The sequence below is a fragment of the Pocillopora damicornis genome, chromosome 2 (assembly GCF_964200805.1).
Source record: "Pocillopora damicornis chromosome 2, jaPocDami1.2, whole genome shotgun sequence".
NCBI lineage: Eukaryota > Metazoa > Cnidaria > Anthozoa > Scleractinia > Pocilloporidae > Pocillopora > Pocillopora damicornis.
This window is the reverse complement of record NC_142671.1, coordinates 26,385,101-26,403,923: the sequence shown is the minus strand read 5'-3', so window position 1 is coordinate 26,403,923 and position 18,823 is coordinate 26,385,101. Positions and strand designations below refer to the sequence as shown.

Sequence of the window (18,823 nt, the reverse complement as noted above, 5' to 3'; positions counted from 1 at the left end):
ATTCCAATGATCAGCTGCGGGAGAGACTACAGAGGATACCTGATAGAATATGCTCTTTATCAAAATATTGTCGCGTCTTTAGCTTAGCAATTGGTTTCTTAAGATGAGTGATTGATTTGTCACTTCAAATGACCAAATCAATATCTACAGAGATGCCGCGCTCAATCACTCTGAGAGAAGTGTAATGAGGTTTAAACACAGTTCAGTGATGAACGATGAATTGATTCAAATTAATGCAGATCAGTATAAGGGCAGTAAGGCAATCAAAAGGAAAATAGATAAACGAACCTTCACGAATATTCTCTCAAAGCAAAGGAGACCTTACAATAGACTCAATTATGGGTTGCGTACGCATTCCAACTAGGATAATGTTTATTTGAAACCACATTTAGAATATGGCCATGCCCTCTATGCGAGTGGATTAAATACACATTTTACGGCCACGTTTGATATTAAAACTCAATTTGCCAAGAGTTGTACTGGAAGTTAGGGTTTTCATTATACTGCTAAAATATCAAAACATGAGAAAAAGCAATGAACCTTGTAGAGCCCCATTCGAAAACGTGATCTAATTTACATGATATCTAGACGACGGCGTGACAAGTAGGATTGTAGGATATAGGACTGCCTTTTATTTAAAATGAAGGGACCATTTTCTACCGTTGGAAGTAGCTCCAAAATTTTGCCGAGAGAGATCAATGTCTGCACCTAATGAACAATATATCCATTATATAAGAAAATTTTACGAATTTCCTTTTATTCTAGTCAAAATAAGTATTTTCAAAGTATTTTACGAATCGTTGAGTCAGATTTAGAAGCTTGTCCCTGACGTGTTAAGTCAAAGCGACCTGTGAACTTTGACATTATAATTACTTGTTATATTTCCCGACGTTTGTTTTGTGAAAGTAAATAAGAGGGGTAGACTCTTGTAAATATGTCGAGAGATAGCGAGAAATCTTTAAAAAAACACCCTCAATCCGCTATTTTGGCAGGTGATATGTCACGCTTTCTCGATTTTTACAAAGCAAAAATAGCTGGAAATTTTATTGAGTATTTATTTCCTGGTCTGGATCCTTAACGATGACTTCGTGCAAAAATTTCAGTTGAATCGGTGTGAAGTGGCCGAGAATTTGAAAAAGCTCAAAAGTTACAGACTATTTTACTTAAATGAGACATAACAAGGTTAAAAAAATTACAATTGGAAGGAGACAAATTGGTCTAGTGGCTGACCTGGCGGATGGCAATTAGTTGAACTCATGCACCACTCCTGGCTAATTCGATTCATTTGGCCCCAGGACAAAAGCCAACGTCGCAAGCCAAACGAGCACAGCAGCTAGTTTTTCCGACTCAAGTGTTTGGGCCTTTTCCCAACTCTTATCTCTTACTCTCTACCTAACTCCGAATGGTCTCTCTGAGATTCCACTGCGATAGAATTGTTCCAGCCAATGTGTTTGTTCATTGTGGTGAAAACAACTAATTTGTTTTCATACGTGTAAATGGAGTCATTTAAGTGCTCACGTGATCTTACCTTATGCAGACAGTGAGGATAGCATTTCTGAAAGCAAAGAAACAAAACAGCAGGAAACCTGTTGAACAGCAAATTAACAAATCATTATACAAACAAAAAGTCTTAAAGCAGCACATTATGTTGGATTCATTTCGTGCGCTTGTGGCGAGAGACGCACTATTTCATTGTCTGTTTTTTGTCATGTAAAGTACAGTAGACCAATGATATGAAGTAAAGGTCAACATTTCATACCATAGTCAAACTAATCTTCCCTATTGTCATAAATTCAGATAAAAAATATTGGTAATTTTTGTTTCTCAGGCAGGGCGGACTGTCGGGCAAGAAAAGTTTGGATTATTAAATCCTTAACCAAGGTAAGCGACCTACACTGTGAGTAATGTACATCAGTATGGCAGTTCAAAAACAACGTGTAAAAACAAAAAAAAAAACAGGGCAATTTGATGCAGAAGCTACCATCATTTTCGAGAATCATCTTAATTTTTAGTTGGAATTGTAAAAGTCATGATCAGAAATATACATTGGTTTAATTGCTGCAATCTTTGATTCCACTTTCGTGCGTGTAATGGGCTCATTTACTTGAACGAAAACTTTCACGCAGGCTGAGTACACAACATCTAATGGGAAAAGAATTCAACGTGGCAATGCCTTGAGGTTTCTGATAATTGATGATGATTTGTTTAATCAGAGGGAGACCATACTATGGGTGTATCATCAAATGATGCATACGATAGAAATGTACAAAAATAAAAAAAAAGTAAGCGGCGATTTCGAATAAAGCTCAAACTGGATAAGATTTTCAACGCATCGTGGTCTAGAAACCTTCATTACGCGAAACCAAATGTCAATTAATGAAGGTTTTCTGCCTCTCCGACAAGTTTAAATGGCGTTTTTTTCTAATGACTTCGGACTTTTGGCTCAATGCGTAATAGAGTGTGAATAGGCTCCATCCGGTGCTACAGAGCACGTGAGATTCGAGGCGGTAAGCAAGCGAGCGTGCGAGGGGCCTATGAGGGGTCAAGAAGCTTTATTTTAAGTTGGAGCTCTAAATTCTTAGTCCATGCACAATTATATATATCCGGAGAAAACAAGACAATTCGATATCAAAGCTCTTATCATCATGATCGATAGTCATTATCGTTTTATCACCATGAATTTCTGTTACTTGAAGGAATTTTCTCTTCTGCAATCTAAAATTTTTGACGAAAATTTCCAGTAGAATTTTTACTCCTCCTTTCAACTATATAAAAATTCTTGAATAGTGAATAGGGTAAGTTTTTTTTCCTAACTGTGTTTTGTGGTCAGTCCATAGAGTTAAAACCACTCAAGTAGACCTGAGGATAATCTTTCGAGTAAAATTTAATCCATTCATGTTCCCAAAATCAATGGTAGTGGTTTTTTTGAGGGATGTTTTTTGTACTTTCATTGGCCAATAATGGATAAAAATGGTGATTTTTATACTTATTTAAAATACCCCTCTTAAAAGATTAACCTGCATGTTTTAGGTGGCTACGACACCATTTCTCTTTGATGACCGTTTACTGCAGGTTCGACTAAATGCAGCCCCTATTCTATTCTTAAAGCTGCTAAAACCAGTCGTGGCTTGTTAGGATATATGATTGTGCTCAATCCGACCTCAAGAAGACAGGGACACAACCCTGTGGTTTCCACAGTGTTGGGATGTGCGATAAATTTGGTTAAATATCAGTTTTACATTTGTCACATTGCACGGAATATCTCAGCTTTTTAATAGATTCTCTGGAAATTAATTTATCTTTGCCTGGCCTGCAGAAACCTACATCAGGAAAAGATTCCCTCCATGAAAAACCTAGCCAAAATTCATTGTAGAACTGACTTCACAAATTCAGAAAATTCTCCAAACACCCTTGCACCACTGATACTAAAAAGTTTTACAAGTGAAAGATCGATTAGCAGGGATGAGGTTTAAACACCATTGATGTTTATTTGAGAAACACAATTCGACCATCACGGTCGATAGGAAGTACTAGCACAAATAGTGAGCTTATTTCTTGAATTCTAAAACTCTCACCGTTACATTTACTTTCGTACAGTATGTCAGGTTTCAAGACGCCCCTTGGTGATAACTTAACCCATATAACCACTGACTTATTCGAGAGATTTTGAAAAAACTCAAAATTTACAGACTACTTCTCTAAAATGAGACATAATAAGGTTAAAAAATTACAATCGGAAGGAGACAAATTGGTCTAATGGCTGACCTGGCGGATGGCAATTAATTGAATTCATGCACCATTCCTCGCTAATTCGATTCATTTGGCCCTAGGAAAAAAATCAAGGTCGCAAGGTCGCCAAACAAGTACAGCAGCTAGTTTCGACTCAAGTATTTAGGCTTTTTCCCACTCTTACATCTTCCTTATACTTAACAGCAGTTAAACAGGCTGTTTAAAAATCATGATTATAAACAAAAAAACTTAAAGTAGTATTGAGTAAGATTTATTTCATGTGCTTTGGGGCGAGAGACAGTACCATTTGTATTGTTTGTTATTTGTTAAGTACTCTAGAGTCGACAAATAATATGAAGCAAAGGTCAAGATTACTTATCATAGCCAGAACAATCTACTCTATCTGTCATAAGATCTGATTATAATAGTTGGCATTACTTAACAAAAATTATTGTCCTGCTTTGTTTCGTTTTTTTCAGGTATCACAAAAAGTCACGCTAATTCGCCCCAATTGGAGTGAATTCATATAAAAGTATTGGTTGATTTATAAAGTCTCAAACACTTGCAGTTTATCGTCTGTGCCGCTCAGTCAGGTCAGATGCCTGATTAAAAGAGTCTGGATCATCGAATCTTTAACCAAGGTAAGCGACCTACATTATGAAACTTGAAGTTCGTTTAATAACGTATTTCACTGGTCCTTTTCGCAGTTAAAAGAGTATAGTGTAAAACCAAAAAATGAGGGTAAAAAATATTGATTGGCTTGATTGCTAAATCTTTGATTCCGCCTTGGTGCTTACAAAGGGTTCATTTACTTGAATGAAAGCGTTCACGCAGGCTGAGTACATATCTCGTGGGAAAAGTAGTCAACATGAGAATGCCTGGAGGTTTAATTTCTGAACCAGATGGTTTGTGTAATCACAGGCAGACCACCCTATAAGGGGGGCCTAATGTGATGCAGCTATAGAAATGTAAAAAACAAAGTGAGTGGCGATGGGGAATTATAGCGCTGAGTGATACAATTTTCAACGCATCGAAGTTGGGAAACTTTTATTAAGCGAAACAAAAGGTTATCGAATAGAGGTTTTCTGCCTCTCTGAGCAGTTTAAATGATGTTTTTTTCTGGTCACCCCCGACGTTTGACTTGATGCGTAATGGGCTACGAGTAGGCTCATTAGCGCTGCGGCAAGAGATACAGTGCACGTAAGATTCGAGGCGGTTAGCGAAGCGAGCGTGCGAAAGGCCTATGAGGGGTCAAGAAGCTTCATTTTAAGTTGGAGTTCTAAATTCATAGTTAAAAAAAAATTTATAAAACCAAAAACTCAGGGCGATTCCATATAAAAACTACCACCTTTATCGTGAATCATTACCACCTTAAGTTGGAGTTGTAAGGAATCTTTGATTCCACCTTCGCACGCGTACTTGAGTAAAAGCTTTCGCACAGGACAGTAGCTAGTCATTTCGAGTTGAGTATTGAAGCCTTTTTCCACTTTTTTACCCCCTACCCTCTTTCTGACTCTACCTCTGAGATTCCACTTCCATAGCATTTTTCCTGGCGAACATCGATGAGACAAAAAAGAGGTCTCACCGGCAGACTTAACGCAAACAAAATAAAATTCGTATTTATCAATAAGGATGTGTTTGTTTATCGTAGTGGAAATGACTAATTTGTTTTCATGCGTAAAAATTGTGTCTTTCGAGTGTCACGTAATATTACGTCATGCATGCAACATGTGATAGCATTACTGGAAGCATGAATCCCTTGGTTCAATAAACAAAACAGCAAGAATCCTGTTCAACTGCAAATTAACATATCGTGCTACAAACAAAAACTCTTTTTTTAAGTATTATGTTTAATTAATTTCATGTGCACTTGTGGTGAGAGAAGGCGCCAATTATATCGTCTGTCTTTTGTTGTGTACACTAGATTTAACTAATGAAGTTTAAGGTCAAGATTGCCTTTCATAAGCAACCTTATTTGCGCTACCTACCATAGATAGATAACCTATATTTTACCCACGGAGAATTCATCAGCCATAAAAACATTCAAATATATAAACGTGCATTGAATGGATGAGATACTATGAAAAATATACTTTAAGTACAAACCTAACTAAAGCTGCTTTCCACGAATGCCGTTCTTGAACGTAGTTCTTCAATTAAACGCTTAAATACCCCAACGGACTCTGCTTGTCTTATGTCACGAGGAGGTCTGTTCCAAAGAATGGCGCCACTATAGATATTTTTGTAACAGTTTGTGCGCGGCAAAGGAACATTAAGCTTACTCTCAGAGTCTCTTCGGTTATACGCAGTTTCTCGCCTTTCAAATTTAGAACATAAATAATCTAGGGCTAAACCGTGCAGAGACTCGTAGACCATTATGGCTCTTTGTATCTGCTGCTTGGAGGCTAGGTTTTCCATCTCAGGAGCTCAAACAAGTGACCAGCATCGGCGTTATAATTTGAATAAGTCAAAACACGGGTGCTCTGTTTTGTGGTTTCTGTACCCTGTTCGGCAAAGTTATCCCTCAGTTTCCCCAAACAACATGATTACAATAGTCAAAATGTGGCTGAATCAGAGCTTGATATATTAGAAGCAAAGTCGCTTGAGGGGCAAGGTGCCTTATTCGTTTTATAGCCCAAATGCCAGAAGCGACTTTCTTCATTAGTTTATGATGTGACTGCTCCAATCGAGTTTGTTATCGATGGCCACTCCAAGTGATTTTGCGATGGTTTTGCGGTGGTTTTGCAGATAAAATATAATAGTGAGCAGAAGGGGACAATGAAGTATAAAAGCTATTATCATTAGCGAGAATCAGTACCATTTTAAGCTGGAAATGTAATCAATCCTTGATTTCACCTTCGTGCGCGCAGAGGGCTTATTTACTTCGATAAAAGCTCTCACCACTGCTGAGTAACTTTACACAAACGTTTTTTCGTGCGAAAAAATCATCACACTCTCAGTACCAAATAGTTGCTGGATACTGATGGTTCGTCTGATTCGAAATGTGTCCCATGCAATTGTCAATTGATGACAAGGGTCACCGTGTTCGGTATGTGTTGGGATTAAAGTCAGTGTCCATCAATAGATTTATTTCAGAGGGCCTTACGATCGTAATGAAGTGCCCTTTCCTGAAAGATACACTATAGAGAGTTTGTTCTCTGTATGGCCGTCAATACGAGAGAGTCTTATAGATTTGCCTGCAAGTTGCAGCTCACAGATTTGCTGTTATCAAAGTAAACTTCCATTTTTTTATCGTTTTATAAAAAATAGTAGGAACCATTTTGAAGTTTCTAACAAAAAAAAAAGCGTCAATAAGAAATCGAGCAAAAAGCTGATAACCATGTAACTCGGTTGACGAAATGTGACGAGGAGCCATGTAGCATCTGAATTTGAAGAATAATCTCAGATGAGCTGTTAATACTTAAGCTTACATAACCTGGAAGTATTATAAAGATCGATGTGTATATATCTAATCATCTTATAATTTGTTGACAGTGTTTTATCTCTTTTTAAAGCACTAAGCCTACTCAGGGGAAGGTCAAATCTCTCTAATAGTTAATATGGTTCCTTACAGCTTATGTGTTTTTCGCAGCTTGCTCAGTAAGAACAGATAGTATAAGAGCTACAATACTGATGGGGTACATACCAATCAGTGCAGTATAGCAAATGTGTCAAGTGCAAGCGGATGCATTGTCAGATTGAAACTCGCGCAGAGTTTTCGGTCACATTTCGGTTCGTTCAAACTTAAACTAACATCTGGTGAATTCCAGTGAGGCCTTTCTGTTCGCAGATTAAGTAATTGACGTTTTATTTTTTTATTTTGTTCGGTGGGGAAGCAAAAAAAAGCTATCCTTATCTTCATGTTCGCTTCTAAACTATTGGACAAAGTAGATAAAATATCGTAAAATCTGAAAGGTGGAAAGATATCTTTTTCATTATGAACTGTGCAGTCAAACTATTATTTTCGAAGAAATTGGATGATAAGTAATAATATCTCGATCGATTCAATTAGGTATGCGTGGAGTTTAGAATAAAAAAAGAAAAAAGGTAAGGTTATTCATTTGTTTTAAAACGTCTTATTTCGAAAAAACAACAAAAACAAAAAAAATTAAAACAGGAAAGAAGGAAAAGGAGAAAACAGTTCAAAGGTATCAATAATTTGCAGTTTGCTTATTGTACCTGCAATCAATAATCTCCCCACCGGCATCAACATTCATTTCTATTGATCCATAAGGACATTTTTAAAAGAGCTAGATAGTACTCTACTCATTAGTAGCGCTTACGTCAGCAGTAACCCGTCGGTAACTTTTTTACGGCCTCGATATTTTGTCACTATACATCACTGACTGGGGAAAACGAAGTATGAAAGCATCCGTAGTATGCAGATCAAAATTTCAATCCGGACTTAAAATCCTGATATGCTGCTAAGACCTCTCCTGACTGAGTACAACGTCGAAATTTTACAGAAGCCTTTTAAAGTTTTCAAGAGGTAAAGAGTGCTGACCACAGCCTTCGGAAGGGTAATGCAGCTCCCTCTCCTGTTTAGCTCCAGTGACTTTCATTTCTGTTGGTCGTGATCAGGGCAATGCAGCGGATTGAGACTAGCGAGTGGCAATTAGTTGACAAGACAAGTTTCGAAGGGAGAATTAGGTAGTCACGTTCGGCGCGCTAACCTAACATTTCGATGAAATTCCTCAGAGCACAGACTCAGTTCAGGGGAGCGTTGTTGTTTGGAAAGCCACGCCAAAGTGCTCTTTATCTCAACAACAATCGTAAGTTGATAGAAACTTTTACCTTTTTTACTGCATTGTTTGAATCCTTCTCTTGAACAATTTTTTTTTTTCGCGATACATTTGATGGTGCGTTTCCAACATTTGTCTTATTTCTGTGTACGATCAATAATTCGTCTCGAGTTCCGTTTTACCGATAAAAGTTCAAAGAAGAGGTTAATGTTTTCTTCATTTAACGAAATGTGAAAAGTCGCACAATAAATAACAGGTTTTGAGTTAGGCATAACTCAAATACATGACGCTTACATAGGAACAGACGAAACGATCTAGGCCACAAGTGCACCTCCCACGAATGATCTAAAAAAACGACTACAACTCAGGCTTCGATAAAATCCATCGATCTTGTCGAAGATCAACTTTTATTTAATCCTAGTTACCTTTCGAGGGTTATAATTTTGAATGCTACCAAAACTGGGCTAGGACAACGCTGTTTGAAAAAAATTGGCTTAAATCTCGCAAGTTTTATATTTGCTGCAAGAATCAATCCACTAAACCTTGACCCAATCTTTGGGAATATTCTCTAAAAAATTATCAGCATAAAATTCAGATATTTCCTAAACTTCTCTGCTATGCGATTGTAAATTTTTGAAGAAAATTTCCGGCAAAATAGCTGCCTCTCTTTTAAACCTTATAAAAATTCTTGAATAGTAGGTAGGGTGGGTTCTATTGCTTGATTTTGTTTTTCTCTCGAACCCTCCAGGTGTTATTGCTAAAATAGTATTAGTTACTTGGTTTGAAAAAGTGAATCAATATAATTATAACTATTACAACTTCCTTTTTTGTTGCAGTTCCGTATATCATGATTTTCTTTATTTCTTGTTAGGCTGTTAGGGTTTGCGGATGTGAACATGGAGTTCGAGAAAAATCGTCAAAGAGGCTTATCACACCTGCAGCAATTTTCCTTTGGAGTGGGGCACGTGATTAATGACAACACTCGCCGCATGTTGCATTCATTCCGAATGATTTTTCTCATGAGAGTTGTTGGCATTTCTGCAACCAATGCCGGCTTAATTTCCTCTTACAATTATTTTGCCGGTGGAATCCTTTTTGCTCCAGTTGCAGGGTTTTTATGTGATAAGATTAAAATTCCGGTTCTGTCACGCAGGCATGGAAAGAGAAAATCGTGGCATTTGATTGGAACTATAGCAGCAGCTATTGGTATTCCACTCTTTTTCAGCAAATGTTTTGTTTGTGACAAAGGAACCAGCGAGTGGCCGGTGTTGTTGTATTACTTTTTGATTGCCACAATGATCTCATTTTCCATCAACTTCGTTGACATATCGCACTTGTCGGTCATTCCGGTTTTGGCAAAGGATCAGAGAGAGGCCGCTAAGCTTTCTTCTTTAAGGTTTGGAAAAATTTTTTGATAACTAAAATTATTTGCATGTTAAGACAAGCTGAAAAGTTTTTTTTTTTAGCCTAAGAGTCAGGTTAGGTCGAAACGGTGGTGTTCATAGCGCGGACTTCACGGGAGCGCGAAGTGTGACGAGTAGATACACTCTCCCTGCCGCACAAATTGTGACGGAGAAATCAGTCAAAAGCCGAATTATCGGGCTGGACATTAATGTTTTTTGTGGCCTAGCTTGAGATATGATGTCAAGGAATTTGCGTCATTGTAATTTTTTTAACTGCCCCATTGCGCACTCTGATTTCCCGGGTTCTTCACTGTCCGTATATCAGCATAGCAGTGTAATCTTCATTTTGCTTCGAGAACTCTTTATTATCTAGTTCCATCTTCCTTGAAGTTTCGGAGAAGTTGGTTTCGTTCCAGAAAAAGTTGCACCTAATCACTTATCAGTAGATATTTAGGGTGCTCTCACCTCTTCAAAGCTAACTTGCACTTGACCTTTTACTCACAGAACTGCTTTCATGTATTTAACTGGCGTCATTTGTTACCTTGTGGCATGGCTGATTCTTGGACAAGATGGCCGTGATCAGTTATCAAAAGAAAGCTCAATGGATTTTATGGTAATTAGTAACTCCTTACTTCTATTGTTGCTATTTCCCCATCTGCTTCCTTCCTGTGTTTCTTCCTCATCTTTTCATTTCTTTCTCTCTAACTTCCTTTTTTCATGACTATTCTCCCTGAAAGTTCCTTCAGCTGAGACGCTGAGCATCGCGGATGATCAAGCCGATATGCTTCTGATAGATGGGTTCATTTCCAAAATTTTGCTTGAAACAAATAGATATTTCAAACAAAATCCCAAATTCCTTATAGATGAGACTAGCAATAAGTAATTGTTTAACTTTGCAACTTCACGAACTCGTTTTTCGTTCAAGGGATCCTTCTATGATCAATGTCATGGCATCATAGAATTTTGAGGATAATTAGTACAACTTCTAGCATGAAAAAATATTTTTAAAACCTTTCTAAAACTCTTTAACGCAACTCTTTTCCTTCTTACCTAACTGAAAAAATCATATCAACCTATAAAAGCAAATTTGCTTCACAACAACCTCGAGCTTGATGTGATCCTTCTATGCAGAGCCGTGTGGTTAATAACACTAAGTTGCAGACTTCCTATAGGTGACTTTTCTAGCATCGCACGTAACAAATTAACATGGCTATCAAAAACATTTTGCAAAGACCTTAACATAAGGATTGTCTTCACTTCATTAAAACTTGAGAGTTGTTTTAGCTTTAAAGATCTAATTTCGGATCCCTGGCTATTTATCAATTTACTTCAGCGGAATGTAACTAATTGTAAGCACAAGTGTTCAACATAGTGTTGTGAGACTTTAGACTCAGCTAGGACAGTTTATTGGCTAAAACGTTAGGGAGGCGAAGCACATTGGCCACTTGCAAACCGAGCTGAATGATCAGATGTAACATATTGACTGTCATTTTTCTTTTTCGCTTAGATTCCAAGTGTTACATTGGCGCACGCTATTGTTTAATTCACCATTGTAATGTTTCTAATTTCAAATATTGTATTCTCTTTAAAATTACAAATAGAAATCACTAATGTCCATCACTGAACAGACTTGATTGCAGCTGTGATGTCTGTTCATCTTCAGGTGATAGCTCTCATCCTAACAGGAGTAGGACTGGTGTGCTCTGGTATTTTCCATGTTGGAACTAAAGAACCTCCAGACGATTCACCAGCAGAGAGGAAGCTGTCTCATTCGATTGCAGATTATGTGGTAAATTTTGGTTACACAAGAGCAACAGCTAAAAGAAACCTTGTTTTCCCCATCAGTTCAGCTTACAGTTCTTTGCGATTAATCACATGATCAAATATCAATTCAATCATTAATCATCAATGTCAATGGAGGCAGGCAGCCAATTCAATGCTCTTACTAATACCATTGGTCGATACGTTCACTATCATTTATGGAAACTGGGTTGACGTGAACACTTAAGCTGACGCTCGATTTTAGATTTGAATTTCGCAAAAAGTTTCCCTGGTTTTCATTTCAACTTTTAGGCTTTTTTGTTGCAAAGTGTTGTATCAATGCAATTTAATAAGTTTATTATATCCCTTTTGAAAGAGTTGGATTTAGACCGGTTATTACGACTACTCGTCGTCTTCAAGCCTCACTCCCTGAGCGTCTCGTTGCCTAGTTCGGGTGAGATACCAACAAACACCAAGTGGGCATGAATGAATATTCAAATATTGAGTGAAATGTGCGCATCATTGCTGGTGATCTCATTCAAAATGATATTGTGTATTGATGTACTGCTTCGTATCTCTCGTAGAGAAAAACCTCCTTCATGCCATCAGCTGGTCTCTTACAGTCAGTCCTGTATTTTGAAGGATGTGAGTTGTCATTCATCGTTTACTAACTTCACTTGTTTTGCTTTCAGCAAAGTTTCCTTTGATTTTCTTCCTCGATATCTTCATCTCAATTTTACAGCTTTTCAGTGGCTAATCGATAGTTTCGAAGTCTTCCTGTTTATGAAGAGCCTCGTTTTCATTTTTTATTTTCTCACAGATCAGCAGCGAAAGGAAAATATCCTAGATAAATTCATTCACAGTCTGCGATCATTGGAAAACAATAATCCAACCAACCAGCAATTATGTGAAGAACAAACCAGCCCTGTCAGAAAAAGCAGTTTCTTTGACCAATTTTTTGAAGCCATATTAGCAGGAAATGACAGTAACGAAGCTGCGGAAAGTAAGACCATAGAAAAAGAGGCTCATGATCCGACACCGAACTTGACTGTTACCCCAGTGGCAGTCACAAGTGAGGATGACTTCACGTTCGTAAAGACGTTGCCAAAAGAGCGAAAAATAAGCCTTATGATGAGCATCTTTAATAGGCTGACGACAAAACAAGAAGATTCTCCACGAGAGAGCGATTTAAAGAAAGACGATTACAGAACTTTGGATGATATAGGCGAAGGGGATGGCCGAGGAATGATGGAAAAGATACAACAAAACTCAGAAATAGTTAACCAAGGGCACAAACTGACCCCTGCTGTTGACCTTGAAGAATTTGAAACAGAATCCAGCCAACATTCTCCGGATGTTAGCAAAGATGATAGAAAAGCTCTGCCATCTGTTGCTTCTGATATTGAATCCACTCCTCTACCAAAAGCAAAGACAGCGAGAGCCTGGTTCAAGGATCCTCATTTGTATAAGGTAACTTAAATTAAAGAAAGGGAATGTTTCGACAAAAAATGAGGACTTTTCTACTGCCATTGCCACTGGCATTGATATTGGCATTGGCATTAGTATTAGCATTGCCATTGCCATTGCCATTGCCATTGCCATTGCCATTGCCATTGCCATTGCCATTGCCATTGCCGTTGCCATTGCTATTGCCATTACCAATGCCATTGCTGGGAGTACAATTGCAATATCTAGAGTTTTTTTTTAAACCGCTTGTTGTAATACTGCCGATAAATGATTCGGGTTCTATTCGCGTATTGGGAAACTGTGCCTTCTACTTCAAGAACCACCCGAGGTAGCAGGCTGAGAGCATTATCCACGACCTTTAGTACATTTTTGCCCATAAGGACGCTATTGGACAGTGAATAAAATATGTTCACCGATGCAAGAAATTTTTAAAATTTCCTGAATGGATTGGTGTGAGCTTCTAAAAATGTGGTTTATTATTTTCTTTTCAGGTTGCCATTATTTACTCGTGCACGAAGAGTTTACAGAGTGTGCTCTTTTCTTATTTGCCCCTGCTACTCACCGACGAACTGAAGTTTGGAAAAGTATGAAAACATTTTTGAGCAAATTTAATTGATCATTTTCTAGGTTTAAAAAATACTGAAAGTCATACTTGATCTTCTATAAAGGTTAACCAAATATCTTGTGACTCATCTACCCTAGTTTCCTTGCTTTCTCCTTTCTCAGTCAGCGCATCAGCTTCATAACAAGTCTGTTGAAGAGATAAACAGACAGACAGACAGAACAACCATTTTGAAAAACATAGTACCCAGTTGAAACTGTTTAGGCTTGCCCGTAAATTAAACTTCCCGAATCGTTTTCCAAACAAAGCTCCTGGAAAAATTTACTTTATCAATGCTCCACACCTGGTAAGAGTGGAAAAAGTTAAATGCCAAGAAAGCTCCTTGATGTTTTCAAATATTGTCAGGTTCTACTTTTAAAAAACTTGTATCTCGCCTATCCGAGAAAATCACGACTCGCGGATCCCATTGCACATAAATTGCCAGTTGGTGCTCCCGGAAGAGGTATGGACTCAATAAATTGCTTCTCATGACTGAAAGAAAATCTAGTTAAGAAGTTTCCATGGGGTTTTTGACCGCACAGATCTGGGTGCCAACATAGCACGAGCTTTAAAAGTCTCAACATGCAAAACAAGCATGGCGGCTCGATACGATCGCACGATTTTTATTGGAAAACGTGTGTTTAAAAAAGTTTATCACCATTCAATTTTTATGCGATGGAATATAGGGTTTCCAGCTACTGCACTCGTAATATTCAAAGGCCTTCTTCGCCTGGAAAAAAATTCCACCGAAAAGAAAACGCCGTGGGAAAGATTGCCAAAAGGCGACAGATTCGAAAGTCTACGCATGCTCAGATACGGATCTTGGCGAGGTCTCATTCTATTACGTAATGTTTTGCGACAAAGAAAATAAGGAAATTTCGAGTAAGATTTATTGCGTTTCCTTCGTTTGAATTTCCTAAGATTTCATTGTGATCGATCGTTAAAAATATTTGTGCCCTTCGTAGTGCCTGTTAATAGAAAAAAAATTATTGTCGGCTTTTAAATGATCGGCAGGGAAATTTTCACAAATTGTGAAAAATTTGGAGATATTCCACCAAAGCAAATTGAAGAAAATCAAAGGCAAAGTCAAATTATTGATGGTAAGCGCCTTCCTTCATGAAGCCTTAGCTTAGTAACAAAAATCAATCTGATAATATCTACTACAGCAAACATATGCGATAGTCCGAACCTTGCTCATTGCCTTACCGTTAGCTTTCAGTGACCTTGAAAAGCGAAAACATAAAAATTTCCTAAAAAAACATGACGCGTGCCAACATTGAGCAAAAACCTTATGGAACCTCCATAAAACATGTATAAGATTGACATTTTTCATAACCCCAGAGTTCTGTGCTTTTTCATAGGAAGCGATTGCCAATATACCATTAATAGCGTTAGTAAGTGCCACGTTGTCTACTGAAATTTCAAGGAGACTCTCGAGAAAAGTGGGAAACAAGGTAATTGATACCAAGATGATTAATGACAAGATTATGTCGGATATTGTACAATAACAATAATCTTTTCCTTTAAATTCTATTTCTGTGCATAATGAGGGCTACACCCGGTAAAGAAAATCGTTGATCCTAAGCGATATTGAAAGTATATCACCACATAAGAATGTCATGCACCTTTTTGAGTATGTTTCTCCACGAATATTGTTTCATGTCAGTCCTCTTCTAAAGCTCTTCATCTTGTTTCAGTGGACATTCACTGCGGCTGCTGCAACTGTGATTGGATCGTGTGCATGGTTTTTAAATATTACCCAGTCGACGAGAGTTTCTACTTACCCAGCCGTTATTCTACTGGGGTTTGGTTCCTCCGCCATGTTTGTGAATGCTCTTGGCTTTGCAACAGAACTTATTGGAGACAATAAAGTAGGTTGAAGTGCTAATTATTTTGTTTATGACATTCAGTGAAAGTTTCATTACCCTTTTCATCACTATTCGTTCGAAGAACACACTACACATTGTCATAGTTAGTTTATTACAGATTTTTTCCCATTTAAAATGACTATGAAGCAAGAACATCCTTTATTTCCCTGCAGGGTAGTTCTGGTTTGGTATTTTCTGTCATAGGAACCCTCGCCAACCTGACATTAGGCACTCTGTATATCGTCATACAAGCTTTGTTTCCTAAAGAAAGGTAACCCTAGATTTTTTATAATAATAAGCAATATCACATCGCTCTTTGTTTGTTAATTTTGCTGTTGTCGTAGTCGTTCTTCTCTTCAGCTATTTTTTTCAGTTTCATCTTGCTGTTCATTGGTGTTGTTGTCGGTTTTTTATCATTCATTCTCTTCTAATCCTAGGCCCGTGAATATCTCGGGTCCTAACTCCGTCGCGTTCAAACTATTAATTCCACCAGCATCCAGATAACACCGTCATAACTAAATCATTGAAATTAGCTTGATCAGGTACCCTTTTTATCAGGGAGTCCCCGTATCTCTTTGTAATCGGCTACAAACATGGTAACTTTGAACTCCTGCTTGATCCACTTTTCAAGTCTCGTTTTAATGGTGCATAATTTCGAAATTGTAGGAGAAAGTGTTCCAAAAATTTGTAAATCAAAGTTATGTTCTCATGAAACAACAAGAAAGTAACAGAGGCTCGTGAATAATACAGTATTAATGAAGACTGATGGAGGATTTTCGATGCCTGACATGGTCAGCAATTCGTTTAAGCAAATGAAATGACCATTAAACGTAAATGTTACTTCTCAGTGATAGATTTCTTTTTAGATAACTCAGTCATCGGCATCAAGGTATTCGTGCTTATACTCATTTTGAAAAGGGTGATTCTCATCATATTGATTTTTCTCAGCGTAAAAATTGAATTGAAATATTTTATGTTTTAGTGCGTCTACCGATTGCCAAGAGTGTGGAAATTACGTGCGACGTGTGTTCGCATTCGTTCCCAGCTCACTCGCTGCTTTTAGTTTGCTGCTAGTGATTATTTTTCAAGTTCTTCAAATAGTCTGCGGGAAAAAAGGTGAGATGCAGTTTGTTAGCTGACATAAATATAGAGCAGCTACATTCATCACTGAAATACCGCTGTCTTGCAATATAAAACACTAAAACTTGGTTGGGTGTCAGCACTGTTAATATTTCCGTTCAAAAAACTTTGATTGATGCATTGAAGTCAATTTGCCAATATATGTAATGGAGGCTCATCATAACGAGTCTAGATTTTGGCTCGCATAATGCTGAAGCTTTTCAAATAAATCATCTTTCATTTTTAACTTCATATTCTGGCTTTTGACATATGGTGTCAGTAATGTCTTTGAGACGGGAAATACACGCTCTTGAAGCTTATTATAATCATGAAATATTCAGTGTTCTTGTCATTTCCTTCACAAAACAGAAACCGAGAAGGAGACTGAGTCAGACTCAGGTCATACAACCTAGCTGTGATGAACCGTTGTAAGGAAATAAGATATCTGTGCATACTGGGCTGTAAAACTTGATGGCAATTATTGTTACATCTTCAATGTTGTTTTTTCACTGAAAGCAGATTCAATATTGTGTCATTATTATATATCTTTCATTGCTTTTGATGATAACGATTTTAATACAGGGTATAACCCAAAATATTGATAGTACTTGATTCTTGTACGTAGCTAATGTAGCGTGCCAGTTTCAAAGAGGACTTGAGTGACAGTATCAGTTTCAGATTAGTGGTAATTGTATGACCCCTAAAATATAACAACACGCAATAACATATGTATTGAGGCGTTTCTTGTAACGTCCGTTTACAGCATGCTTCAATTGACGTTCACTACATGGGAAGTTAAACTTGGGCACACGAACGTGTACATATGTTAGTCACCGTTAAAAAAAGAAGTGTGGGATTTTATCGAATACCAAAGCATTCATTTCGTTTTAGTTACTTATTCTCTTTCCTTTCGACTCTACATTTCTGTTAACTTTACATCTATCATTTCGTAATCGATTTAATCAGTAGTAGATACAACAACCTCTTTGATTCTTGTGTAGGAGTTCTTTCTCTGGCAATTTTCCTTCCGATTTTCTTTGATTATTCCGAATGGCGACTAAAAAATAACATGTAGGCCGCAATGAGCTGTTTATCTTAGTTAATAAAGCTTGATTTAAGTACGAATTAGCAATAAAATGTAATTCCTTTGGCAGACACAAAGACACCGGCTGTATTATTGTTTGTTAACTTGGTTTTGTCAACTGAGTTGATAATGTAAATTGACCGCCCTAAAGAGTTTCTAATGCTGATGTTTGGAACGTTAGCCCTCTATCAGAGCGATAACGAAGGGATAACGCTAGTCAGATTTAGAAACTTTTTACAGAGACCAATTTGCTTTATCATCTAGTGAATATCGAAGCGACCTTCGCCGTAATAAACACTTATTTATTCATCACTTCACGGGTTTATTTGCAACCATAGTAATGACCAGCTCTCAGTTGGCTTGTTAGCTCAGATGGCAGAGCTTTCAAATCCCGTACAAGCCTGAATTTTTTTAGGCCTTATTTTCACTGCTGCGTAACTAGTGTTCATTACTGCGAAGATTGCTTCGGTTTTCATTTTTCTATCCGCAATTCACATGTATGTTTCTTCATATATTCACAATTAATTATTATCAACTAGGTTGATATAACCAACTTATCTCGTTAGACACCCTATCAACGCAGCAATTATATATTTGTTTTAGAAACTTACTTCTTTTATATCAATGTTTACCAACATAATATGGGTAATAATATGACTGCACATAATTTTCTTGACTCTTTGTTTTGAACAGTCCAGTACATTCCAACATATGCGTCTGATGTACTCGTGACCTATTTGGGCACGAGTGATTCAAACATTCTTAACTGCAAATTGCACTTGCCCGACGGAACTCGTGCAATTTTGTTGCTATTGAAAAATTTACTCCTGCTCATTAACACCTAATTGCACTCGAAATTATGTCAACACCGATACTTATGAGAGCTTATATTTCAGAAACTCTTCAACTGTCAAATGTAAGCCTTAATGTCTTTGAACGGGCTTTGTAATTTTTTTTTCTTTAAATGAACTATCTTAAAAGCACGTTCGAATTCAGTATTTCAGGCGTCTTGACAGCGTTGAAAGCATGGGTCTAAATAAAAGCGTTAT

The 18,823-nt window shown here is 37.4% G+C and overlaps 1 protein-coding gene across 4 annotated transcripts; it reads left to right on the top strand.

Annotated features, from left to right (window-relative positions):
- The first annotated feature begins 1,744 nt into the window (after positions 1-1,744).
- On the top strand, positions 1,745-17,851 carry LOC113669904 (uncharacterized). 4 transcript variants are annotated; one of them, XM_089198078.1, is made up of 13 exons: positions 1,745-1,881; positions 4,209-4,370; positions 9,343-9,867; positions 10,379-10,487; positions 11,538-11,663; positions 12,220-12,280; positions 12,456-13,105; positions 13,594-13,686; positions 15,065-15,157; positions 15,401-15,574; positions 15,745-15,842; positions 16,554-16,687; positions 17,060-17,851. In XM_089198078.1, exons 3-13 carry the CDS (start codon positions 9,368-9,370, stop codon positions 17,101-17,103), a joined length of 2,082 nt encoding a protein of 693 aa, XP_089054204.1. In that variant the 5' UTR covers positions 1,745-1,881; positions 4,209-4,370; positions 9,343-9,367; the 3' UTR covers positions 17,104-17,851. The 4 variants fall into 4 exon arrangements, 3 of the variants coding, with proteins under 3 accessions (XP_089054204.1, XP_089054205.1, XP_089054203.1); XR_016184185.1 differs by lacking the exon at positions 15,745-15,842; XM_089198079.1 differs by lacking the exon at positions 4,209-4,370 and having other exon boundaries at positions 1,824-1,881.
- The last annotated feature ends 972 nt before the right edge of the window (positions 17,852-18,823 follow it).